At 37.0% G+C, this 27,997-nt stretch overlaps 1 protein-coding gene and 1 long non-coding RNA gene across 6 annotated transcripts; both read left to right on the forward strand.

The window, feature by feature from the left end:
- Nucleotides 1–27,997, forward strand: LOC149818594 (protease Do-like 9). Of its 5 annotated transcripts, XM_089985981.1 has the most exons (11): nt 1–106; nt 395–1,051; nt 6,539–6,738; nt 7,023–7,203; nt 7,395–7,586; nt 9,064–9,296; nt 12,090–12,185; nt 26,954–27,055; nt 27,186–27,236; nt 27,336–27,440; nt 27,521–27,997. In XM_089985981.1, exons 2-11 carry the CDS (start codon nt 442–444, stop codon nt 27,617–27,619), a joined length of 1,869 nt encoding a protein of 622 aa, XP_089842107.1. In that variant the 5' UTR covers nt 1–106; nt 395–441; the 3' UTR covers nt 27,620–27,997. The 5 variants fall into 5 exon arrangements, with proteins under 5 accessions (XP_089842107.1, XP_089842109.1, XP_089842110.1 ...); XM_089985980.1 differs by having other exon boundaries at nt 24–1,051; XM_089985983.1 differs by lacking the exon at nt 12,090–12,185 and having other exon boundaries at nt 1–1,051.
- On the forward strand, nt 19,305–19,768 carry LOC149818595 (uncharacterized). The gene is made up of 2 exons (XR_016427024.1): nt 19,305–19,469; nt 19,544–19,768. It is a non-coding gene; the product is annotated as an uncharacterized LOC149818595 (long non-coding RNA).

Below are 27,997 nucleotides of genomic sequence, written 5' to 3' on the forward strand. Positions count from 1 at the left end.
TTTTCCGCAAAAACTTCCTTTCACTCACGGAAAATGCAGAGAAAGGAGGGTTGCTCCTTCTCTCCGCGCGCTTCCTCCATTACCAGACGAGGAGTCTCTTGATCCGGTGAGATTTCTCCTAGGAAATCCTATTTTTTGTTTTCCTTTTTCCCCCACCAAAAACTGCTCAAAATCGAAGAAGATAGCTTCGTTTCTTTGCGAATTCGTGGTTGAAAATTTGGAGCTTGTGTTTTGTTCGGAATTTCGTTTGAATTCAATCGTTATCTTTGTGGGTTTTGCGGTCTTGTAAAGATAGGAGGTTTTCTAAGGTTCTGGGCTATCGGAATCTGCATGAAATTGGTGGTTTCGTTGGTTTTTGATTGGAGAAAGGGTTGTTTCGAATTGGGTGTTGCAGATTTTGGGTGGTTTTGGGTGGGCGAGGATTAGAGTTTTGCGCGGAAGATGAAGCAGTCAGGTAGGAAGAGGAATAGGAAGGTGAAGGATGCCCACGACGGAGTTCCCGATCCTCCTGTGGAAGATATCTCTCTGGTGAGCGCTGAGGTGGTTGATACCGATGCTTCGGAGCGTAGGAAACGTGGGCGTCCGAGCAAGAAATTGTCGGTTGGTGCCCAGGTAATTGCGATTGGGCACTCGAGGGAGGTTGTTCCATGGGAGTCCGCGGCACCTGAATTGGAGAATTTGGCGGTCGATAGACTTCTCGGCTCGCCAATTTCGACGAGCGCGAGGATCGTCGAAGATAATGGTGGGGAGTTGTTGAGGGTTTCTTCTGGTAATGTTGGTGAAGTAAAAAAGGAGAACGTGATCAAAGTTGTGCCTTCGATGGATGCGGTGGTTAAGGTGTTCTGCGTCCACACGGAGCCAAATTTCTCGTTGCCATGGCAGAGGAAACGGCAGTATAGCTCTAGCAGCAGCGGATTTATCATCGGTGGCCGCAGAGTGCTTACTAATGCACATTCTGTAGAGCATCATACACAGGTAAAGCTTAAGAAGCGTGGGTCGGATACGAAGTACCTGGCGACTGTGCTCGCCATTGGCACCGAGTGTGATATAGGTAAAAACTTCTTTTCTGAACATTATTTTGAAAATTTACGATATTTTTTCCTATTGATGTGCATGTTGGGATACCTAATGTGCAGTCAAACAGTATGTAGATTTTAAGACATACCATGCATATCTTATGCTGTTTATGTCTTGTTTACCAATTGTTTGTTGAAGATGAATGTATAAAGCTATCTTTAGCAACTCCTATCAAGACGGAAATAGTTTGTAATTTAAGTTCATAATTCATAGTCTCGTTATTTGTTTCTTTTTCCTTTTTCTAAATCTTCTTATGTTAGATGAACAAAAGTTCCTTATGTCACTTGGACATAGATGTGGACACAAAATGGGTACATCCAAACAGATCAATTTTTATGAGAGTTGGAAAACAGAGAGTCCCTATGTAAAACACCCACACACACACATATCCTTCTTTTCAATGCATTCCTGATGTATTTCAATGAGGCTGATTGTTTGACAAATTCTTGCATCTGTATCTATCTCTCCTCAAAGATGTTTGGAATTCTCGCATCTGTATCTATTTCTCCTCAAAGATGTTTGGAACTCAATGGACATACAAAAGATAAATGGTATCCTATTTGGACCATGGTTTAACTTTTACCAAAAGTAGCAGGTCCATTAATAGAGATCAATTGTCCATATGAATTGGCGTTTAACTCTAGTTATCTACTGGTGGGCAACAACATTAAGTCCTCTATTAACTGGCCCACACTTTACTTTAGTTGAGGATGCAAACAGAAAAATTAAAAAATGAATTAAACCTTGCAGAACCTCGCATTTAGGTCATGATGAATAAGGGGAGAGCAAAAATTGAAATGAATGTCTGGTTCTGGATACTTGCCTTGGATAATAGTTTATTCTTGATCTCCATCGTGTGTGATTCATATTAGAACTTAACATTATGAAGTAATAATGAAATATAACAGAATGCGGCAAGCAAGAGTGTTTGTGTTGAAGATGATGAATGCATGATCCAACTGCATATCATGTCATTCAAGTTGATATCACAAAATTCGTAAAATTGCATAACATTGAACATAAAACACACACACACATATGTATCTGTGAAAAACACAAGCGTACATGTGAAGAACAAAAGAAAAAGAGGGAAAAAAGGAAAAGGGGCAAAAAGGAAGAAGAAGAAGAGAGTGGAGGGGTGAGAGGAGGAAGAAGAAGAAAAAAAATAGTATGGGATGGGAGGAAGAAAACAAAAAATGAAGAAGGAAGAAAAAGAGAAAAAAAAGACAACCATGCTCTTGTGGCTTAGGAGGTAAAACATGGTCTTTCCGCCTAGACTCATAGGCCTAGGCAGTGGCTCTGCACCTAGCCTGACTAGGCAATGCCTAGGTGCCGCTTTTCACAACTAAGGTTGTCACCAACGTACGTTCTTCAATCTAAATTGAGGAGGAAAGGGACCTCAGTTAAAAGAGTTGGGTTTGGGTGGGTGAGTTGAAATGTCAATGTTAAAAACTAATGTTTTTCTAAAATTATCCTGCCTTATAAGCCATACCATAGTCCATCCCTACCTTATGGATAACAACAACAACAACAACTACACCTTCATCCCAAAACAATTGGGTCGGCGATATGAACCAACAAAGAAAATCATTCTGGGTCTTCCACATGAATCCTTCTCCTCCAATCATTTCTATCCAATGCCATGTCCTCGGTGAGGTTCAAAGCATTCATATCCTTTCCTATCATCTTCATCCAAGTCTTTCTAGGCCTACCCCGACCTCTTTTAACTAATATATTTTTCCATTTCTCCATCCTTCTAACTGGAGCATCATTAGGCCTTCGCCGAATATGTCCAAACCACCGTAAACGATTCTCTCTCATCTTATTTTCAATGCGTGCAACGCCTACCTTCTTACGTATCTCCTCGTTCCGAATCTTATCTTTTATTGTATTTCCACACATCCATCTAAGCATACGCATCTTAGCCACACTTATTTTTTGAATATGATATCTCTTGGCAGCCCAACATTCCGTACCATATAGTAAAGCGGGCCTAATAGTCGTCCTATAAAACTTTCCCTTCAACCGCAATGGCATTCTACGATCGCACAACACTCCAATTGCACTTTTCCATTTCATCCACCCAACCTTTATCCTATGATTTACATCTCCATCAATTTCTCCATACTTTTGAATGATAGATCCCAAATATTTGAAACAATCATCCACCGATATTTCTTGCTCACCAAGCTTCACTACACTCCCATCACTACTTCGTTGCTTACTAAACCGATATTCCATATATTCTGTCTTACTCTTACTCAACTTAAAACCTCTTGCTTCCAATGTCTGTCTCCATAATTCTAACTTAGCATTAACCCCAGCTCTAGACTCATCAATCAAAACAATATCATCAGCAAACAACATACACCACAACACATTTTCTTGAATTGATCTCGTAAGCTCATCCATCACTATAGCAAATAGGAAAGGGCTTAAAGCAGATCCTTGATGTAACCCAACCGTTATAGGAAAATTGGTTGTCACCCCTCCACAAGTGCGGACATTGGTTACTACTTCTTCATACATATCCTTAATTATACTAATGTACTTGAGAGAAACGCCTTTCTTCATCATTGTCCACCAGAGAACGTCCCTAGGTACTCTATCGTATGCCTTCTCCAAATCAATAAAAACCATATGCAAATCGTTGTTCCTCTCTCCATTTCTCTCAATAAGTTGTCTAAGAAGATGTATAGCTTCCATAGTTGATCTTCCAGGCATAAAACCAAATTGATTCTCCGATATCATGACAACCTTCCTAAACCTAGACTCAATCACCCTCTCCCAAAGTTTCATAGTATGACTCATGAGTTTTATACCACGATAGTTTGTGCAATCTTGTATATCACCCTTATTCTTATATAGAGGCACCAAATTACTCTTTCTCCACTCATTAGGCATCTTATTTGTCCGCCAAATCTTGTTAAAAAGATTTGTCAACCATTCTAAACCTTTATCTCCCAAGCATTTCCAAGCCTCGATAGGTATACCGTCTGAGCCAACTGCCCTTCTTGATTTCATTTTCTTTAAAGCCTATGCAATTTCTTTCTTTTGAATCTTGCGCATGAAGTCACGATTCATCTCATGAAAAGGAATGGACAAGTCTCCAAGATCTTGGGCATGACTTCCATTAAATAGCTTATCAAAATAATCTTTCCATCTCTCCTTAATTTCCTCATCTTTGACTAAAACCCTTTGTGTTTCATCTTTGATACATCTAATCATACCCAGATCCCTCGATTTCCTATCTCTCATCTTTGCAAGCCTATAAATATCCTTTTCGCCCTCTTTGGTATCCAACTTGTCATAAACCTTCTTATATACCTTATCCCTCGTGTTTCAAACTACTTTTTTAGCTTCCTTATTTGCTATCATATACTTCTCCAAATTCTCATTATCACGACTCTTACTTAGATTTCTATAACACTCTCTTTTAACCTTAATAGCTAATTTGACATCCTCGTTCCACCATGATGTATCCTTATCTATCGGTGCACTGCCTTTAGACTCACCCAATACCTCCTTAGCCACCTTTCTCATGCCACCCACTATCTTATTCCACATTGATTTTGAATCCTCTTCGAGATACCAATCAGCTTCCTTAACTACCTGCTCTACAAACATTTTTTGTTTAGCTCCTTTCAGTGCCCACCACTTAATTCTAGGATCTATCCTATGTCTATCCCTTTTGCGGCATTGTCTAATTCTAAGATCTAAAATTAAGACTCTATGTTGTGTAGCTACACTTTCTCCCGGTATAACCTTACAATCGATGCAACAACTCCTATCTCTCTTTCTAAGTAGGAAAAAATCTATCTGACTCGTATTAACCCCACTTTTAAATGTTACTAGGTGAGACTCCCTCTTCCTAAACCAAGTGTTTGCTAAGATCATATCATAGGACAAACCAAAATCTAAAATCCTTTCTCCACTTTCGTTTCTTTCTCCTATACCATAGCCTCCATGGATACTCTCAAATCCATCCCTACTAATGCCTACATGTCCATTAAGGTCACCGCCGATGAAAAGTTGTTCACTATAAGATATCCCTTGTACTACTCCATCTAAATCTTCTCAAAATTGACGCTTAATGGAACCATCTAAACCTACTTGAGGTGCATAAACACTAATAATATTAATAATATCCGTACCTAATACTAATTTAATAAGTAAAATCCTACCACCCTTCCTACGAACCTCAACTATATTATCTATAAACTCACGACTCATAACAATCCCTACTCTATTCCTATTTCTATTTATTCCTGTATACCAAATCTTATATCCCCGAGGTTCTATCACTTTTGCCTTCTCACCTACCCATTTGGTCTCTTGTAGACATAAAATATCAATCTTTCTCCTACACATAACATCTACTAACTCTACCAACTTACCAGTTAAAGACCCTATGTTCCAAGTGGCTAACCTAATTTTATGGTCTTAGACTAACTTCTTTACCCCTACCTGTCCAACAAAGTGAGGGAACCCTTGCCTATTTGACACCACACCCAGGCGCCGGTGTGATGCGTCGCTTCCGGGCGATGACCTAGCAACCCTTGCCCATTTATCACTGCCTCCGGGCCTATAGAGTACAGCGCGTCGCTCAGTAGGGAACGCCCCAACGAAATTCTCATATTGGTTCATATTCATAGGGTATGACTAAGTTTTTTTTATGCTGGCTGTCATTGGCCTACCGCAACCCTCCTCCTTTATCCGGGCTTGGGACCGGCAATGTATAACTAAACAGTTATACACAGGCGGAGTTCCCTACCTTATGGATATTCTAAGAAAAACCCTTACCTTTTCCTCAACTTTTCTAAAATCAGCCTTAAGCCTAACTCCTATCCTACACCCTTGACAAAAACATGACTTGGCACGTCTTGTCCAAATTCTGATATGTGTCCTCAGCATAGTCACAGATATCGGCGATATTTTTGAAAATATCGTGATATGATGGAAAAATGACATTAAAGGTAAAATATCATGATAATTTCAAAATATCAGAAGTTTATATATATCGACATATCGTGATATTATTTCTCTAATATCACAATATTATCAATTAGTTTTACTTTTTTATTTATTTTTACATTTTAAATATATTTTTCTTCTTTCTTTTACATATTTTTTTTACTTATTTTTTTTATTATTTATGTACTTTTTTGTCTAAACATGATTTTTTCTTACTTATTTATTTTATTTATTTTATTTTTTAAGTCTTGAGATTTTCCCGAGATTTATCACCAAACCGATAATATCCCGAGAAATAGCCTCGCTGAGATATAGCCGATACCGATATTTGTGACTATGGTCCTCAGTCACTGGGAAAAGCACCATATTTAGAGAGGTTAGCAAATGACTTTCTGCTAGTCTATTGTATGTTTATTTTGATGTTTTAATAGGAGAATTACCTGGATGATTAGTATTTAGCTTATTTATACTGTTTGTGATGTGGCAGCTATGTTAACTGTGAATGATGATGAGTTCTGGGATGGAGTTTCACCAGTGGAGTTTGGTTATTTACCAGCCTTACAAGATGCTGTGACAGTTGTTGGTTACCCTATCGGGGGAGACACAATTTCTGTGACAAGTGGGGTTGTCTCACGTATCGAGATCTTATCTTATGTCCATGGAGCAACAGAGCTATTGGGCCTGCAGGTTTTTTATATGATATACTATTTTCTTTCTTCAGACTCTCAGATTCCTCCATGTTGTGAATCTTGTGATGTGATTTTGAGCTTTCAATATTTACTTTAATCTTGCTAAATTTTCGCTATTGGTACCAGCTAAACTTTGGGTTAGCGATCCTTGAATCTAGTATTTAAGTTGGTAGAAAGTTCAAAAGGAGAAGGAAAGAAGACATAAAATGCAATGATACTTGTCTATGTTGTTTTGTGTGTTTGCATGTTCTAATTCCTTCTGTTACTGCAACACTTGCACAGATTGATGCTGCCATAAACTCTGGTAACTCTGGTGGTCCTGCATTTAATGACAAGGGCCAATGTGTTGGAATTGCGTTTCAGTCTCTTAAACATGAAGATGCAGAAAACATTGGTTATGTCATCCCAACTCCTGTCATTTTACACTTCATCAAAGACTATGAGCAGTCAGGGGAATATACAGGTATCCTGATGTTCCATTCTATGATATGAACCTCTAACAGGTTCTAACTGTTTTTGCTATAATTAGTTGACATGATTGTTTTTTCCATACAAAGAAATTCATTTTGCTTTTCTTTATCACATGGATCATATAGCTGTTTATCACATTTCTAGATTTTGGTGCTTATAATGTCAATGGATATTGCATGAAAGGGTTTCCTATCCTCGGTGTTGAGTGGCAGAAGATGGAGAATCCTGATATGAGAAAAGCTATGGGGATGACACCCAATCAGAAGGGGGTTCGTGTGAGAAGAGTGGAACCCACTGCTCCAGCATCTAGGTTCTTGCAACCATCAGATATTATTCTTAACTTTGATGGGATTGATATTGCAAATGATGGAACTGGTAAGCATGTTCAGTATATTATGTGTATTTTTTATTCATGGCACATGCAATGTTGCATACTTGATGTACGTAGTCCATGCACGCCCTGTTAGGTTACTTGATTCTTGATGCCTTTCTACAGTCATTTTTGAGCCAATGGTAACAGCTTGTCAAACATCACTTTTTCTTGGTACAATGTATCTGAGTTGAAAAATTCTGCAATGACCATGACTCAGACAGGTTGGACTTTTGCTTGGTACCATGTATCTGAATTGAAATTTTTTCCGATGACCATGACTAAGACAGGTTGGATTAACATGGAAACTGCCAAATGATCGACACATCATGTTTTTTCTTTTTTGTTAATTCAGCTCACCATGTTGCTAAACTGGTCTACAGTCTGCTAACTCCAAAAAGATGTGTTGATATCTTCATCAAGATGCATCAGGTCAAACTGGTCTGTTTATAAACCAAGTACCAGCGTTGTGTTGAAACTTTGTTTTTTGGCTTTTGACAGTATAAAATGAGTCAAATTAAGATGCAGTTTTGGATCTGACAGATGCAAACAATTTTACCGAGTACAATTAGGAATTTCATATATGATACAGTATGATTACTTATACAAATAAATTTGATGGTCTGGTCTTGCCTGTTTGCACCGTGCATTCTGACCTGACATTTATAACTGTAAAGAAATGCGTAGATGTTTCTTTTAACCAAGGAAATGTTTTTGTGTTTGGATTAAAAAAGCAATATTACCTTATGCTGCAAATGAGGAAAAGAAAACCCAGCCAAAAAAGTCATACCCCTTGAGGCACAACTTTTTTGCCTAAAAAAATACCCATTATGGAGAATGTTACATGAAGCAAAACCCTAGAGAAAAAGACATACCCCTTGAGGTGCAACTTTTTTGCCTAAAAGGCCACCATTTGTGAAGATTTTTTTTGTGTGCATGAGAAAAATGTGGGACCTGTACTTTTCCTGGTAGAATTCCCCTTCCATCTTAGCGGACACCCCCTTAAAAAAGTGTGCTTCTGGACACAGGCCAATCCAATATTTAACGTATGGTGATTGTGTGATATGATAGGAAGTAGTTACTACTGCACCAATTTCTGCAGTTACTGCAACAAGCGAGCTGTTAAATGCTGAAAAATGCTAACTGGAAAGGGGTACACTGTCCACATAAAAATTTTCACCATGTTAAATATTCTTTGTACAAATTTTCTTATGTGCTAGGTTAATGATGGGTCAAGAGCCTTGGTTATACTACTGAATTATTTTGTTGACCATGGTATTAACCTTTGCCAAAATCCCTAGAGAAGATACTTTGGAATCTCTTTGCATAAAAAACAAAACAATTTCTGCTTCAAAGTAAAAGTCATAATAATTCCAGTTAAATATGGGTTTTGGAGTCATTATTTAATTATTTTATTATCATGTATTCCCTTATTTTGTTGTATGTACAACCTTTTCATTCATCCTGTCTATGGTCTTTCAGTTCCTTTTAGGCATGGGGAGCGGATTGGCTTTAGTTACCTTGTTTCTCAAAAGTATACTGGAGAAAGTGCTGCTGTTAAAGTCCTTCGTCAATCAAAAACCCATGAATTCAATATAGAGCTTGCAACCCACAAACGACTTGTTCCTGCACACATCAAAGGGAAGCCTCCATCATATTACATAATTGCTGGATTTGTGTTTTCAGCCATCTCTGTTCCTTATTTCCGTTCTGAGGTATGCAGTGAACAGTAATTTCATATTTAACTGTGTTATACTTCTGTATGCAAATCATCAACTGAACTGCACCTCCATGGTTGTTTTTAGTCTTTTGTGGTTGATTTCCAAGTTCAATACTTCTATAAGCCACAAAAGAAATAAAAAGTAAGGAGAAATCTACATCAAGGTGTGTTCTACTTGTGTTCTGTGTGGTTGGCATGTTGCTTAGTATGAAACAATTTGGTGTAAGTGGGTTGGGTAAATTCAATTGGAACTAAGGAAGTGAACCAGTTAAACGCTACTTGACTTACCTTATTTTAATAGTCCCACGGGTCAGCTTGGGTCCAAAAGTTGGACCCATTTTAAAAGTGAATTGGTTCTTGGGCATGAAAATTTGAACCCATTTGCAGTGCTGTTTCTATACGCAACCCAATTGGTTCTTTACTATATGCACCTGAATTGATCCCAAAGCAAAACAATTTGTACATGAACCTGATTTCGTCAATAATCAATTCAAACATGAATAGATAGAAATCCAGAAAGTTTATATGTGAACCAATTTAAGCCTTGCATGAATAAACCCATATATCTAATTTTATGAAGTTACCTAATCAGAATCTTCTTCCTATCCTTTTTCAACACTAGCTACCTGTAGATTTATGAAGTTTTCTAGTCAAAGCTCAGCCTTCTTAACTCAGTTTGAACTTTGAACCCAACCCTATTGGAAACTTGCAAACTTGCTTGGTTCGTATATGAACTTATGCAAACTGAAATTATTTGTAGACTCAAAATGATTTATGTTGGAACCATTTCTAACCTGTTATTAGAACTGGTGATTCTGATCTTGGATTTGTACCTTATCATTCAAAAACTCAAAAAAAAAAAAAATAGAAAAACGAAAAACCCAAAAATGCTTGTCTTTTTGCCTGGAAGTGGCACTACTTCCCCCTTGTTCCAGAACCTCCCAATGTCTGAGGATAGGAATTCGAAAGTTTTTGTCAAACCTCCCTGTTTTGTCAATGTTTCTATTCCTTATTCAAAAATTCAAAAAAATATGGATATTTCAAAACCACAAAAAAAAAATGAAAAATCCGACATTGAAATCTCTAACAAGCATTTTGAGCATGAGCGTGAGGAGGATCTCGACCATGAGCATTGCATTGGAAGATCAGGAGCCTAATGAGGATATTACAAAGCTTCTTGAGTTTAAAAGAATTTTTGAAAGACGAGAAAACCCTTCTCCGGTGGTTAGGGGAGAAAGTATATAAGTCAACCTAGGCACCTCAGAAAACCCCCAGGTCATTAGGAAAGCAAAACCTTAGTTGAGTTCCTAATCCAATATGAGGACGTATTCGCATGGTCATACCAAGACATGCCGGGCTTGAATCTAGAACTTGCCGAACACCGCCTTATCCTGCATCCTAACTCAAAACCCGTCAACCAAAAGCTCAGAAAGATTGACCCAATGATAAAGTCAAAGTTTGCATAAATTCTAGGGACTCAATAAGGCTACACCCAAGGATAATTTTCCCTACCTAACATTGACCTCATAGTAGATAGCACTACGGGACATGAAATGTTCTCATTCATGGATAGTTTCTCGGTATAAAACCATATCAAGCTAGTTGTAGCTGACCGGCCGATAACGACTCCTTGCGACACCTTCTGCAACAATGTTATGCCCTTCGGTCTCAAAAACGCCGGGGCAACCTACCAAAGAGCCATGGTTGTTATCTTTCATGACCAAATTCATGATTGCATAAAATATGTGGATGATATCCTGGTTAAGAATCTTTTTTTAATAATTGATTTTGCTATCATAATATTTTATACGAAGTATGTTGAACATTTTTGTGTGGAATTCTTATGGTTGCCTCGGACATGCTTGAATTGTTACTTCACATACTAGTCTTCTATTTGTTTCTTGTTCTTGTCTTTGTAGGTTCTTTTCTAATGCTAGTTTTGCTATGATCTAATTGTAAAGTTGCATTGAATGCACATTTAATTTTTTTATTTGCAAGATATAATTCAATATGGACCATTGGAGTTGCTCTTGGAGAAAGAAAATCACTAAGAAAGGTGCAGCAAATACGGGGCCTAGTGACACATCTTTGGCTAATTCAATCAGTCAGCATGAAAATTACTAAGAAAGTTGTTATTTAAATAACCGACTTCGTTTTGTCTTTTAACTTTGTTCAGGAACATGCAAATGGCATCTCCATTTGAATCTTTTAACCTTTATAAAATGTTACATCAATAGAAAGATGACATGTTCAGTGAATTCTTGTTTCTATGTTAGAGGAGAAACTAACCACATATTTTTTTTATTAAATGAGAATGGAAACAAACCCTCTTGTTAGGAAAATGCTTAAGAAAAGAATAGGTTTGGTATTGACGTCAATATTTTTTTTTCTCGAACTTTGTGGATTGTGACTCAAAAGGGTGCACATTTATGCTATTAGGCTTCTGTTGTGGGAATTTGTAGACAAAGCATATCAGATTCCTCGATCATGTTGCTTCTAGTGACTTTTTGTACAAATTATTGTTTTATTCTCTATTTAAAGCAGGCTATTGAGCAATTTTCCATGTTTCTGTCTTGCAGAGTTATTGATTTTATGTAATTGCTGGTGTGATTTTCATTAACAGTAATCAAGATAATGTTTTCCAAGGAATTCTATAATATGTTATTTAATAGTATACATAATAATCATGCTATTCAGCTGGTCTTAAGTGCAGACATTGATATAGAATATATGATATACACCAACATGAAAGCCAATTATATAAGGTCCGACTTCCTCATTTGTGTAGAGGTCATTAGAGGGGAACCCACACACCCTCGTAGTCGTGAGAGAGATTTGGAGCCTGATCTGTGCGCAAGGGAGAGGGCTTTTGCGGTTTGCTAAAGTAAGAGTGCATTTTCACATTTTTTCTACTAAAGGAAGTAGGTTAAGGTAAAAATCCTCATTCTCTTTGCTTTTTATTGAGTTCTTTTGGAAGAAGATGACATCAAATGACTTGGCATGGCAATGAGGCACTCAAGTAATGAATGAGAACCGATTGAAAATCGAGTGTAAGTTTTGCCATAATACTTTTTGTGGTGGTATCTCTCAGTTAAATCATCATTTGGCCGGGACACATCACAATGTTTCCCCATGCACGTCAAGTAATTTGTCGATGGTCATGAAATGACAATGCCATTGTAATGAAACATAAGTGCACAAGCACAAAACAGTCCACTAAGGGACTATACAAGAGCCAAGAGTCAATGCACAATAAGATAAGCACAAAAGTGCTAGTAAGGCTTACAAAGAGCCAAATACAAGAAGATAAGCACGAAAGTGATAATAAAGCTAAGCTAAACACAAGGAGACAAACACACAAAGACAATAGCCTTTATACATAAGAAGATAAACACAAATCAATAGCCTTTATTTGAGATAGCTTAAGGAAAAACAATAATATAAAGAGGTCCAATCCCCTCTATTTGTACACAAAAGGGAGACCAATGGGGGGCTCCCATAGAGCTGTTGGGAGCCCCCCAATGGTCATATTTGTGACCGTTGGGGTGGATCCCAAGGGCTCTATGAGTTGCCCAAAAAGGCCTTGGTTAAACAAAAAAGAAAATAAAATAAAAAATTAAAAAGACAATTACAATATAGTCCCTAGTGGACTATTCTATTTATAGATCCAATAAAAAGACCAAAATACTCTTATGGGTTATGACTAATTAGATAGGTATACATACATGTATATTTTATTATATATATTTATACAATATATATATTATATATACACAAATGTATATATAAATACATTTTAATTATTTATTTTAACATCCTCCCTCAAATTTACGGTGAGATCATCGAAAATTTGTTGAGGAGAATGAGAAACCGAGGTGCAGGAAGAGCTTTGGTAAAAAAGTCTACAAACTGGTACTTCATGGTGACGTACGCCAACTCAATAATTTCTTTTAGATACTCATCAGGTACATAGTGACAATCCATCTCAATATGCTTTGTTCTTTCATGGAAGATGTGATTCCTTGCAATATCAATGACACTTTTGTTGTCACAACACATCTTCGAAGGTTTGGAGATGGACATTCTCATGTCTTGAAGCAGAGTCCGTAACCATACCAACTTCATTGTAATTATAACCATTGCTCAATATTCTGCCTCAATTGAAGATAACGAGACCTTTTGCTGTTTCTTGCACCTCCAAGAAATTAATGAATCTTCTAAAAAAATACAAAAACCAATAGTTGAGATTGTACCGTTTGGGTTACCACCCCAATCTGCATTAATATAAGCAGTTAAATCTAAGGATGAGGAAAAAGATAAGAAAAACCCTTTCGATATTGTATTTTTAATATAATGAATAATCTTCATAACTACATCCATGTGCACTGAGGTAGGAGCATGTTGAAACTGACTTGCTGTGTGGACCGCATGGGTGATATCTGGTTAGGTGATAGAGAGGTAGGTGAGAGATTCAATCAATTGGCAATATGAAGTAGGATCAAGCAACACACCACCTTCAAGTCTTAATTTGGCATTAATGACTTTCGGGGTCTCTACCTTCTTTTCATCATAAACTCCTAACCTAACACATATGTCTACAACCAATTTCATTTGAGAGAGAATATACCCTCTAGGTAAATAGTCAACTTCAATTTCTAAAAAATATCTCAAAAACCAAGTCAAACATATCAAAATTTTTCTTTAAAACAAATTTAATTTCAATAAATCCTTTGTCATTTCTTGTGATGATCATATCATTAATATATAGAAAAGGAATCACAATTTTTGTACATGTTTTCTTGACAAAAAGAACAGTGTTAGTATAACAAGGGGTAAATCCCAAATTAATCAAAACATCACTAAATCTATCATACCAAGCCTTGGAGGCTTGTTTAAGACCATACAAGGCTCTTTTTAGTTTAATTTTTTTTTTATTTATATTAACTCTCGGAGGAGGGTCCATGTATATTTCCTTACCAAGTTCTCCATTTAAAAATACATTTTTAACATCTAATTGATAGATGGGCTATTTTTGGATAGTGGCAATGGCAATTAGGGTGCGAACACTTGTCATTATTGCGACGGGGGCAAAGGTTTTATCATAATCTATTCCATATTCTTGAGCATATCATTTAGCAACTAAAATTGCTTTATACCTTTCTAATGATCCGTCACTTTTAGTTTTTACTTTAGACATCCATCTACATCCTATAGGTTTCTTGCCTAGAGGAAGATCAACTATTTCTCATGTATTGGCTTTCTTAAGAGCATTAAGTTCTAATTTCATTGCCTTAATCCAATGAGGATATTGTTTGAATTCATAATAATTAGATGGTTCATAATAAGAGTGGATAGTTATTAAACATGTTCTAAAATTTGAAGAACAAGAGTCATATGATACAAATCTACTAGGAGCATTAGAGATTCTATTAGATCTTCTAAGTTGGGATTCCACTAGGGGTATGTTTTGGGAGAACTTGTCAAAAGCACATTAATGGTGACCTTGACTATGTGAGAAATCAGATGTGGGAGTCACCTTACTATCGTAGCAAGAGATAGAGAGAGAGGTAAGAGGGAAGAGAGAAAAAAATGTTGGGCGGCAATAATGTCTTCTCCCCCTTTCCATTGATATTTATATGTTGTACGAGTGGTACAATACAGTACAATAGTACAATACAGTACAGTATGCTGTACAATACAGTACAATAGTACAATACAGTACAGTATGCTGTACAATACAGTACAATACAGTACAGTAGTACAATACAGTACAGTATGCTGTACAAGTGGTACAATACAGTACAGAAATATATTCATTTACATATACATATTTAACAGCCTCCCTCAAGTTGAGGATGATCTTCAATCATGCTCAACTTGCCCTTAAGTAACCAAAATTGATGACTAACCAATCCTTTGGTGAAGATGTCTGCTACTTGGTCTTCTGATCTGACATACGAAGCCTCAATTTCTTCTGTTTCAATCTTTTGTCTAACAAAATGCTGATCAATCTCAATGTGCTTCGTGCGACAATGATGAATAGGGTTAAAAGAAATATTAATGGCACTTTGATTATCACATAAAAGCAGAGAGGAAGAGATAGGTTCATTCAACTCTTGAAGAAGATGCCGTACCCAAGTGACATCAGCTGTCCCTGCTGCCATTGCCCTGTACTCTGCCTCAGTGCTGGATTTAGCAATGGCCTTTTGTTTCTTACTACTCCAAGTGACAATATTTGGGCCAATAAAAACACAATATCCTGAAACCGACCTACGCTCATCAGGGTCCCCACCCCAATCTGCATCACAATATGTAAGTAAACGGTGTCCTGTAGTGAAGCTTTCATCTTTGTGATAGAGCAATCCATCTCCAATAGTCCCTTTCAGATATCTGAGAATACGCTTAATACATTCCATATGACAATCAGTGGGAGCATGCATAAACTGAGATGCTTGATTTACAGCATAAGCAATGTCAGGTCTTGTAAATGTAAGATATTGCAACATACCAACAATGCGGCGATATAAAGTGGAATCATGATATAATTGGCCTTCTTTTGCACTAAACTTATGATTTAAGACAGATGGGGTGCTGAGAGGTTTACAATTAATCATACCAGTGGTGTGAAGAATGTCAAGAGTATACTTGTGTTGACTTAGAGTGAGTCGATCATCTTGTCTATCGACTTCAACTCCCAAGAAGTATCGCAATGGGCCTAAGTCCTTCATCTTGAATTTGGCCATGAGTAAAGACTTGACCAAGGCAATATGTGCATCATCACTCCCAGTGATAATGATGTCATCAACATATATAAGAACCCAAGTAGTAACATGATCATTCTTATACATAAATAAAGAATGATCAAGTATACTCTTAGAAAAGCCATGCTGCTGAATTTCCATGGAGAAACTCTCAAACCAAGACCGAGATGCCTGTTTTAAACCATAAAGAGACCTCAATTTACAAACCCATGTAGCCGCATCATGTTCACTATATCCAGGAGGTTGCTCCATATACACCTCTTCCTTCAAGTCCCCATGTAGGAACGCATTCTTGACATCCAACTGGCTAAGAGACCAACCATGCTGAAGTGCCAAAGTGAGGATCACACGAATGGTGCCAATTTTGACAACAGGGCTAAAAGTTTCCTCATAATCTTGCCCATATTGTTGTGTGAATCCGCGTGCAACAAGGCGAGCTTTATATATTTCAATGCTACCATCTGGTTTACGCTTGATCTTGTAAACCCATTTGGAACCAACAACATTTCTATCAACAGGTCGAGGAACAATATCCCATGTATGACATTCATGAAGTGCTGTCATTTCTTCGTTCATAGCTTCAACCCAAGCTCGAGAATGGGCTGCCTGATGGAAAGTAGACGGCTCTTTCTCTTTGGCCACATTGGTTAGAAACAACTGAAAGTCAAGAGAAAAATTGTTGTAACTAACCCAACGATGGATAGGATGCCTTTCACGTGTGGATCGTCGAAGAGGGGGAGCCTCGTGAGATGGAGTTGAAGGGGCTCCTCGACGGGCATAAACCAAACCTGAAAACCGTGAAGGTGCATCCTGGATGATGGAGTTGTCTGCTTCAAACTGAATTGGTTCATCAACAACAGGATCTCTGATAGAGTCATATAGCAAAGTATCACAAAGCCATGGATCATAAGTAGTTTGCTCATATACCTGAGAAGTATCACAAGTGCTGAAATGGTCATCATCAAAAACAACATTTATAGACACCTTAATCTTACCCAAAATAGGATCATAACATCTATATCCTTTATACCCATCGGCATATCCCAGAAATCTGCACTGAACTGCTCTGTCCTGAAACTTGTTACGTAAAGAATGATCCACATGGACATAACAAATGCATCCGAAAGCATGCAAATCATCATAAGAAGGGTGAGAACCGTGAAGCAAATAATAAGGAGACTGATCTCCTAATAATTCCATAGGCAACCTGTTAATGATATGCACTGCAGTGTGAAAGGCCTCAGTCCAAAGAGAGAAAGAAATATCAATATTGTGCATCATACTTAACGCGGTTTCAACAATATGCCGATGCTTACGTTCTGCTACTCCATTCTGTTGTGGAGTGTAAGGACAAGAGGAGTTACGTGTGATGCCATGGTCCTTTAAATATTCACTAAAATCATGAGATATGTATTCTCCACCACCATCACACTGGAAATAAGTGATATTTGAATTGAAAAGGTTCTGAACAAGAGCATGGAATTGTTTGAAAAGTTTGAACACTTCAGATTTAGATTTCATAAAGTAAATCCAAGTGTAACGAGTGAAAGAGTCAAGAAATAACACATAATAACGAGAGCCAGATAGAGATGAAACAGGAGCTGGGCCCCAAACATCAGAGTGAATAATTTCAAATGGCTTGGAAGCTCTTTTATTGATACTTTGAAAGGGAAGTACATGACTCTTGCAGACATTACAACTAGGACACTTATGATCTAATTTGACTTTGGGAATAAAACCCTGAGAAGACAATTTGTCAAGGAACCCTTGACTACAATGACCTAACCGACGATGCCAAGAAACTGGCTTATTACATTGCATAACAGAAGAAGACTGACTCAAATAAGCAGGAAAAGATGGAGACACGGTAGATGACGTCTTCAAAGTCCCGGGGGCTGCTTCGAATACGTACATGTTTCCGCGTCGTTCACCCTTAGCGAGCATCTTCTTGGTTCGAAGGTCCTTAAGACAAACAGAAGACGAAGTAAATTCCATGGATGAATTTGTTTCATCAACCAATTTAGAAACAGATAAAATGTTTTTCTCAATGGCAGGAGTGAGTAAGACATTTTTCAATGGTAGTGTAGATTGTGACAAAGAGAGAGATGCATTTCCAGTATGAGAAATAGGGCGGTGGGAACCATCTCCCGTGACAATAGTGCCAGTGCCAATATAAGGAACCATGTTGGAAAGTTTACCTGCATCAGAAGTAACATGTGCGGCTGCTCCAGAATCAATATACCAAACTCCATCATCATTCTGACGCAAATTCATGTTGTTAAATGCAGTCATCAGAATTTGTTGCACATCATGTGGCAACCCTGCACTCTGTCCCTGATCAGTACCCTGATGTGCTCGAAAATTTCCCTGCGGCTGCCCCTGAAACTGTCTAACATTCATCTGTCCAGCTCTTGGTCCTGGCCTCCCTGCCTTGTTGCGATTCTGTGGGTTGTGCCAACAATCTGCTTTCACATGGCCACGCTTGTTGCAATGGAAGCAAGTAGGGACACGGGTACCTCTAGTGGCAGGTGGAGCAGTAGGAGTAGGAAGGAGTCCTCCACGGCCCATATGAGCAGCAGGTGGACGAAATGAGGTAGACCCAGATGTAAACATGACAGGATGAGGATCATCAATAAGATGATCTTGAGTCAAACTAACTTCATACTGTAGGAGTTTGGCCTGTAAATCCTCAAAGCATGGAAGTGTAGAGGCAACCTGTAATGCAGTGCAAAACATACGATATTGGGGCCCAAGGCTTCCCAATACCTGCTGAACAACATCTCTGTCAGAAACAGGATATCCAATAGTGGCCAACTGATCAATGATAATTTTGATATCCCCTAGAAATTCAGTAATGGTCTTAGTTCCCTTTCGCATAGATTGGAACTGCCATTTCAGTTGAAGTGCACGTGATTCAGAAACCTGTGAATAAGAGTGAGCAAGATGTCTCCATAGTTCTGCAACAGTAAAATGGTCAGAGATAGTTTGTAATATACGATCAGATAACGTGGCAGTCAAATAGGCAACCACAGATTGGTCCTTCTGAAACCAAACATCATACGCAGGATTTGGAATAGCAATGCAACTCACCTTCCCATCATTACCAGTTACCTCTTGCGTAATAGTTATAGGTGGGGCGGGTGATCCCCCATCCAGATGCCCGGAAAGACCATGACCTCGGATAAACGGCAGAATTTGGCGTTTCCAAAGTAAGTAGTTATCATGAGTTAATTTGTGAGAAACAAGTTGAGAAAGAAATCCGGGGCTGATTTTAGAATCCATAAGGAAGAAGATCAAAGATGAATCAAACAGCACGACAGAAATTCGTAGGTTGTACGGACAGAACCGTACAGACAGAAATTTTTGAGTTTTGGAAATCACGATTTTTTTAGTTAATCGTGCAGAATGTACGATTTATCAACTATATTGCAAGAAATAGATAAGAAATCACAAGAAGTTTGAGAAAAGAGGCACTTTTGAGGTACGATTTATCAACTATATTGCAAGAAATAGATAAGAAATCACAAGAAGTTTGAGAAAAGAGGCACTTTTGAGAAATGAGGGTTCCCAAATTTGGGGAAAACAGAAATTAGGGTTGATAAAATTGGGGATAACAGAATATGTAAGAAGGAAAAGATGCACGATATGAGGAAATGAAGAAACGACGTCGAAATATAGTGATTCAACGGAGAAACAACAGAGAAAAGATGAAAAAAAAACACTTTCCTTGAGAACGCCCAAAAACGCACGTCAAGGTCCTTAGGGGCCTTCCAGATGATCGTGATTACCACGCCCTTGGCTCTGATACCATGTGAGAAATCAGATGTGGGAGTCACCTTACTATCGTAGCAAGAGATAGAGAGAGAGGTAAGAGGGAAGAGAGAAAAAAATGTTGGGCGGCAATAATGTCTTCTCCCCTTTCCATTGATATTTATATGTTGTACGAGTGGTACAATACAGTACAATAGTACAATACAGTACAGTATGCTGTACAATACAGTACAATACAGTACAATAGTAAAATACAGTACAGTATGCTGTACAATACAGTACAATACAGTACAGTATGCTGTACAAGTGGTACAATACAGTACAGAAATATATTCATTTACATATACATATTTAACAGACTATGCTGAATTTATACATGCATATCATTAGATGAGTTTTCATTTAAACTTTCATTTTGATGACTAACTTCATCCACAACCGGATGTTTAATATTAGAGTCATCAACCAAACAAGAGTCAATCACATTAATAGAGTTAGACTCATCTTGCCTTGGCAATAGATCAAATAAAAAAGAATAGTCAATTTCTTCTTTAGTTCCTTGGTTATTAAATTTATTTTCATTTTCAAGGAATGTGACATCTTTAGAAACATAAAGTTTGTTGTTTATTGGGTCAAAACAACGATACCCTTTTTTATTTTCCCCTTATCCCAAGAAAACACATTCAATGGTTTTTGGAGAAAGCTTATCATTTTTATGATTAAGTACATAACACTTGCAACAAAAAATTCTTAGCCTTTTAAAATCGTAAGAGTTGAAGTTAAAACGGCTTCTACTTAAATTTCTTTTGTAATGTCCCTAGAAATGAGAAGGGTTCTAGTGGTTTCTACTACATGTCTATGTTTTCTTTCTGTTAACCTATTTTGTTGAGGAGTTCTAGGGCATGACAAATTTCATTTTGTTTCAAGTAATTTTGAAAGTCATTTGACATATACTCCCCTCCTGAATCCGATTCTGACCTAAGTATAGATATGTTACTAAGAAATTGATTTTTAATCATTATATGAAACTCTTTAAAGAAAGAAAACACATCGGACTTGAGATTTAGAAAATACATCCATGTGTATCTAGTGAAATCATCCACAAAAATAACATAATAAGACTAACTTCCTTTTGATATGACCGGTGAAGGACCCCATACATCCGAATACACTAATTCAAAAGGTCGAGTAGAAACAAAAGATCTATAAGTAAAGAGAATAACTTTCATTTTTTCAAAAATACAATCTTTATAATATATATCTTTTTCATTACGAATATTTTTCAAAAAGGAAAGAGATACATCTTCGAAAAACTAGGATGCCCAAGTCTCTTATGCCAAATATTAATATCTTTGTCTTGTACATACTTACAAAATGACTTGGGTGAAAGTATAAAAAAATCTATACGGCAAAGATCGCCTCTCCTTTATCCTTGCCCAATCAGCTTCCTTAACCGGAGATCTTGCATGGTGCAACTGCAATCTTTAGATGAGAAGAAAATTTTGCAACCATGGTCAGAAATTTGATTTTGAACAACCCTTATTTTTGAAACAAGAAATTTTTGAGAATTTTTAGAATAAAGAGTTTTAATACTATTTATTTTTAAAGAAGTTCCATCGACGGTTGAAACATAAGATAAAGTAGAATTAGTGCAAACTTCGGAAAGGGTATTCTTATGAGGGGTCATATGAAAGGAGGCACTAGAGTCAAGAATCCACGTACCTGGAGGAAAGGAAGAAGATGCAATGGCATCACTCGAAGTAGAAGATGATTTGAGAAGTTGTTGAAGTGTCTCCAATATTTGAGTAAGAGTGTCCTTGATATCTCCTCCATTCTTGCTAGATTGTTCTTTCTTGGGTGTGATTTCTCCAACGGAAGCGATTTTAGCTTTAAGCTTTGGTTAAACCGGTCTAATATGTCTCGGTTCATTACAATAGTGACAAATGACACCCTTCCTATATTCATTATTATTGTTGGATGTACTATTATAGTTATTTTTTACAAAGGGGGGGGGGGCTTATAAGCCCTTACATTGTTACTTGGCCTTGTAACGGCCAAAACATCATCACTCTTATTAGTCATGCCAAGGCAGGTTTCTTCTTGGCAAGAGCATCTTCAAGAGGTATAACTTTGGTCCTATGAAGAATTGATGACCTCACTTGTTCAAATTCCAGTCTTAGACTATGAAGAATTGATGACCATCTTCAAGTGTTCTTTTTCAATTTGCTCTCTTCTAAGCTCAACATCTTCAGGAGCCACCCATTTTGGCTCAAGTACTGCCAATTCATCCCAAAGAGAAGACAAAACACTAAAACAGTTATGGACACACATGTCCCATTGTTTAGTGGTTCTAATAAAGAACCAAGCTTTATTGGCTCTTCTAAACTTAGCAATGTTGACACATATCTTTAAGTCAACATTGTTTATGAACCATGCCAAAAATTTTGCATGATTGCTTTCTCAGTCTTGTACCTTTATTTGGTGTTTATGGATAGCTTTATCTCAAACATCTCGTATAAGGGCCTTCTCAACACCTTCTTCAATTTTGGTAAGCTTTAGAGAGGGTTCAAGAGTGTTACCCATTACGAACCTCCAAAATTTCTTACCTTTGAGATGATTCTCCATGTTGGAAGCCCACATCATATAGTTGGTTCCATTGAGTTTGTAGGAGAGCTCTATTCTTGCTTCATGCTCCATGATGAAAAAGAGTTGAATAAAAAAGAAGAGTCAACAATATACTTTAATCACGAGCACCCTATCTTCAATCACCACGAACAAGGGCATGAATATCAAATGAACCCAATAGGCTTTGATACCATGTAATGAAACATAAGTGCACAAGCAGAAAAAAGTCCATTAAGGGACTATACAAGAGCCAAGAGGCAATGCGTATGAAGACAAGCACAAAAGTGCTAGTAAGGCTTACAAAGAGCCAAATACAAGAAGTACACAAGACAAATGCATGAAGACAATAGCCTTTATACATAAAAAGATAAACACAAAAGTGCTAATAAGGCTATAATCCAAAAACAAGACGACAAACATAAAAAACAATGGCCTTTATTGAGATAGCTTAAGAAAAAGCAATAATATAAAGAGGTCCAATCCCCTTTATTTATACACAAAAGGGAGACCAATGGGGGGCTCCCGTAGAGCTGTTGGGAGCCCCCTAATGGTCATATTTATGACCGTTGGGGTAGCTCTCAAAGGCTCTATGAGTTGCCCAAAAAGGCCTTGGTCAAATAAAATAGACAATTACAATATAGTCCCTAGTAGATTATTCTATTTATAGATCCAATAAAAAGACCAAAATATCCTTATAGGTTATGACTAATTACAAAGGTATACATACATATATATGTATACAATATATATATATATATATAATTTTAATTATTTATTTTAACAACCATCAGTTGCTTATCACTTCGAGACAAAAAAACAAGAGAAGGAGATGAATGAAGCAAAAATAGGTTATGCGCAATCATGGGATGATGTGTATGATATAGATGATGGGCTTTCTACTTCTGATCCTACAACCCCTAGCGTAGCATCATAAGTAGGAAGCTCTGCATTCCTTTCAATGCGGCAAATTCTTTTCATTTTCAGGTCATGTTAGATGTCATAATTGGTATCAGGCCTGACTATAAAATGCCTTCATATAATGATTTAAAAGAATAAATTTTAGATGTCAATGTGAGAGAAAGGCTCAACATTAGGGGGTTTGTTCTTTGGATTCTTAATGCTAGCCTGGTTACTATTTTTTTTAGTAGACCCGTGGACTAATAAAAAGACAAGGACCTTAATAATTTTTTTTGTCTATTGCTTGAAAGGAACTATGTTTTTGAAATCTATAGATATGTCTAATACGTATAAGACAACTGATGTGTTCCTCAGGATGTTTGATGAGGTTGTGGAAGAGGTAAAGCTTGAAAATATAGTTTAATTTATCACTAATAACGAAGAAAATTATAGTGCAGTAGGTATAGAATTGGTAGAAAATTATGAGACATTATTTTGGACCCCATGTGCTACCCTTTGCATAGACCTCATGCTTGAGGACATCAACAACATGGATGAGATTAAAAAAACAGTTGAATGGTGCCCAAGAAATTACAAAGTTTATTTACAATCATGCATGAATTTTGAACTTGATGAGAAAGTACACTAATGGTGTTGAGTTGATTCGTAATGCAGTTACGAGATTTTCTACAAACTTTTTGACAGTACAAAGTCTAGTATGATTAAAATTACACTTAAAAAAATGTGTTCATCAAATGAGTGAAATGCATATTCCAATGCAACAACAGAAAAATCAATAGAAATTGTGGATATTGTATTTAGAAGTGAATTCTGAGACTCTTGCATGAAGTTTTTGAGAATCACCATACCTTTGGTGAAAGTACTTAAATTGGTTGACACTGAAGACAAACCAACTATGGGTTATCTTTGTGAGGTCATGGATAAGGCAAAAGAGACCATTAGAGATAATTTGAATAGGAAAAAAAAACTCTACAAACCTATATGACACATCATTGATCATAGGTGCACTGAGCAACTTCATCAACCTCTTCATGCTGCAACATATTATTTAAATCTTGCATTTAGATACTCCCTTATATTTAAATTGAACAAGTGAACAAAGGAATTTTAAATTGAATTGCAAGGTTGATCCCTGATCATTACAACCAAGATAAAATTCATGAAGAAATGAATATGTATGACAATGCAAGGTATAATATAGGGAGACCTAAAGCAGTGCAGAACCGTTTCACGATGTGTCCAGGTAATTTATTTTGTCTATTTTAATTTTATTTTGTTGTTTATTTATAATGTTTTATACCTATTATTGTTTTCTCATTTTTTTTTATTTTTAGACGTGGTGGACTAGATTTGGGAGTGATGTTCCATATTTGAGAGGTTTTTTCATTCGCGTCCTTAGTCAAACATGTAATATAAATGGATGCAAAAGAAACTGGAGTGTCTTTCAGCAAATCTATACAAAAAGAAGAAATAGATTTGAGCATAAGAGGCTCATTGACCTCGTCTATGTTCGTGACAACTTGCAGCTAAGGCAGAAGTATATAAAATTATCATGTCATACAAAATTCAACTAATTTTAATTTTTTTATGTCATTTTTTTGGGCAAATTGAGAAAGTAGCATCAAAGAGGCATAAAGTGCAATTTGATTACATTAGTCTAGAATATTTGGATGTGTTGGATGCATGAGTTTGAGGAGAACCAAGTGTTTTAAATGAAGAGGACATTCAGTGGATTAATGTGGAAGAAACATAAGAGGTAGATGATAAAGAGCCTATATATATTGGGATGTGAATGTTGATGATGAACAAGGAGGAGAAGCAGAAGAGAAAAATAATGACGATGATGATGATTGAAGTCCTATACATTTGCTTTTGTTCTATGTCACATGGGTGCGGGTGCAAGTGCGGGTGCGGGGATTCGGCACTTCCAAAAAACCTGGGTGCGGGGGTGCGGCAGGGGAAAAAATGTATATATATATATATATATATATATATATATATATATATATATATAAAGGGGGTTCGGGGGGTTCCCCCGACGCGGGTCGGGGGTCCAATTTTTTTTGCTGGTGTGTTTGTTTGAAGACTCGTTACCCACGTTCTGCTTGTTGTGTACTTTGAGGCAACGAGACAAAATTGATGAAACAAAAGGATTGGCAATCTGATCGACCCAGCTTGCTGCGTTCTGCTGACTGTCATGATTCAATCATGTCTGAAACTCCCTGGTCTTCACGAAAAAAAATATAAGCCCAAGGTTTGATGTGGTTTGTTGGAGAGAGAGTCTTCATGAGGCCTACGACTCCACTGCCACGCCATAGGATTCTTCAAATTTCATTTTATATACAGCTGCACGACAACTAAAAGAAATTTATTGGATTAGACATGTGGAAAAGAGAGGTCTACACAAGGCTACAGCTAGAGCACCCATCTCGTCAGGAGAACAATGAATACTAATAGCCAGCAAGGCTACCACCATCATTATCATTTATTATGGAGAGAGAAAATCCTTTACGAAAAAGAAGGATCTGGATTGAAAAGGCTCTTCAATTTTAGATGGTTTTAAAAGTGCCCCTTTATAAAACAAGAGCAGCAGCAAGCAGCTGTCAGCAGAATTTTTTTTTTTAAAAATTCCGCAGCCCATTTCATAGGGTAATTTTTTTTTAAAAAAAAAATCCAAAAAAAATGGACCTAAATGATCCTGGGTGCGGTCAACGCACCCAGGATCGGGTTGACCACACCCGGTGCCGCACCCGCACCCGCGTAGAGTCGCGTCGACGCGGGTGCGGCACCCTGCTAGCCGAATCCCTGTGACATAGCTTTTGTTTATATTTTGAAAAAACTTGGTTATGTAAAACTTAAGTATTCATAAACTTGGTTTTTTGCTTTTGTATTATGAAACTATGAGTCCTGTGACATGTTCTTAATTGCATGATATTTCATATGTTGCATTGTTCTTGTGAGATATGCATGCGTTATTATCTTTATTATTTGTTCTTTGATGATGTCTTATCATAAATGCTTGATATGTGATTCTATAGTTGTATCTTGTGCAATTCATCATTGTTTCATGTTTTATGAATTTTTAAGTTTTTTCTTGAATTTTTTTTATATTCCTGTTTTTTTATTAAAAACTTATGATTTTTTAAGATACGATACAATACGATATATATCTTATTTTGGGCCTGATCAATACGGGCTATGATATGCTTTTTACAACCTTGGTTTTCACACTTACCATATGGAATGCTTGTTTCAAAAGTTTCAATATGCATCTATGTAAAATCAGAACATCACTTCAACCTTCCAGTAAAACTTTGAGCTTTTAAAAAAAACGAAAAGAAATTAAAACCTTTGAGCATCTTCATCATCATCTTTAGGCCTCTTTCGATGCTCATGGGCTTCATCAAAAAATTGATTAAGAGATGAAATTTCTAGTTTAGCTTCAAAGCAGATAAATGCTTTAGCTATATCATGGCTCTTATGTCTACATATGTTATAATTTTTGGCATTTGCAGTGTACTTCTTGGTGCATGCCATATAACCTTGCATTATTGAGTTGTAGCTTTGCATTTTGCAGTATGGGAAGGATTATGACTATGATGCACCGGTCAAACTGCTTGATAAATTGTTACACTCGATGGCGCAGACAGAAGATGAACAACTGGTTGTAGTGTCTCAGGTTAGGATAATTTGCTTAATATGAACCTCAGTAAAATCATGATCATTTCATCTTTAAATGTCTGTACTTTTTTTATGGCAACTGTATGATATTAAAGAATAACCTGATGTTTGATCTTGCAAAAATATAGGTGCTGGTGTCGGATATCAACATTGGATATGAAGACATTGTCAATACTCAGGTGAATTCTAGACCCTCACTGAATCCCTTCTCCTTGGTTTATATCTCATAACATCATTAACGGGTTTTTCTCATCTTTATTTGGAATGAACAATTGCAGGTTCTTGCTTTCAACAAAAAGCCCATAAAGAATCTAAAGCAGCTGGCTGAGATGGTGGAAAACTATGATGGTGAATTTTTGCAGTTTGATCTGGAGTACCAACAGGTCTCTCTCTCTCTCTCTCTCTCTCTCTCTCTCTCTGTCTCTCTCTCTCTCTCTCTCATCTGTACAATGGCCTCTTTCAGATGGTTGTTTTAGAAACTAAAACGGCCAAGGCGGCAACTCTTGACATTCTCACAACACACTGTATTCCATCAGCAATGTCAGAAGATCTAAGGACGTGAAGTGGGTTGTTAACATTCCATAATTGGAGAGCTTTGGCACTTTATTAGATAGTGTTACATGGATCAGCCTTTGGTGCATCATTTTCAATCCTCAGCACAACTTAAATTGGTGAAATTGGATTCCTCTGTACCATTTCTTTTTTGCATGCTTGATTCGTGAATATTGGAGAAAATAACTGGCAAAAAAATGATCCAGTGTTGTACTATGAAAGCTCTCAGATGTTGAGCATGCATCACTGCATGCATTTTGCATCTGCTGGTATATGTTTCTTGTATACAGGGACCTCATGTAGAAGAATCATGTCTGCTGGGGAGAAGAGTTTTGTAGTGCAGAAAGGGATCCATAAATTAAGCTAAGGCAACAATTTTGCACTTGAA

The sequence above is a fragment of the Nuphar pumila genome, chromosome 13, assembly GCF_984573655.1.
Source record: "Nuphar pumila chromosome 13, dmNupPumi1.hap1.1, whole genome shotgun sequence".
NCBI lineage: Eukaryota > Viridiplantae > Streptophyta > Magnoliopsida > Nymphaeales > Nymphaeaceae > Nuphar > Nuphar pumila.

Bases quoted from the DNA above. Each gene is read 5' to 3' on its own strand.
- LOC149818594 (XM_089985981.1), top strand. From the start codon at position 442: ATGAAGCAGTCAGGTAGGAAGAGGAATAGGAAGGTGAAGGATGCCCAC. The intron at 1,052-6,538 runs GTAAAAACTTCT...GTGATGTGGCAG, and splicing joins TGGCACCGAGTGTGATATAG to CTATGTTAACTGTGAATGAT. The intron at 27,056-27,185 runs GTTAGGATAATT...GCAAAAATATAG, and splicing joins AACTGGTTGTAGTGTCTCAG to GTGCTGGTGTCGGATATCAA.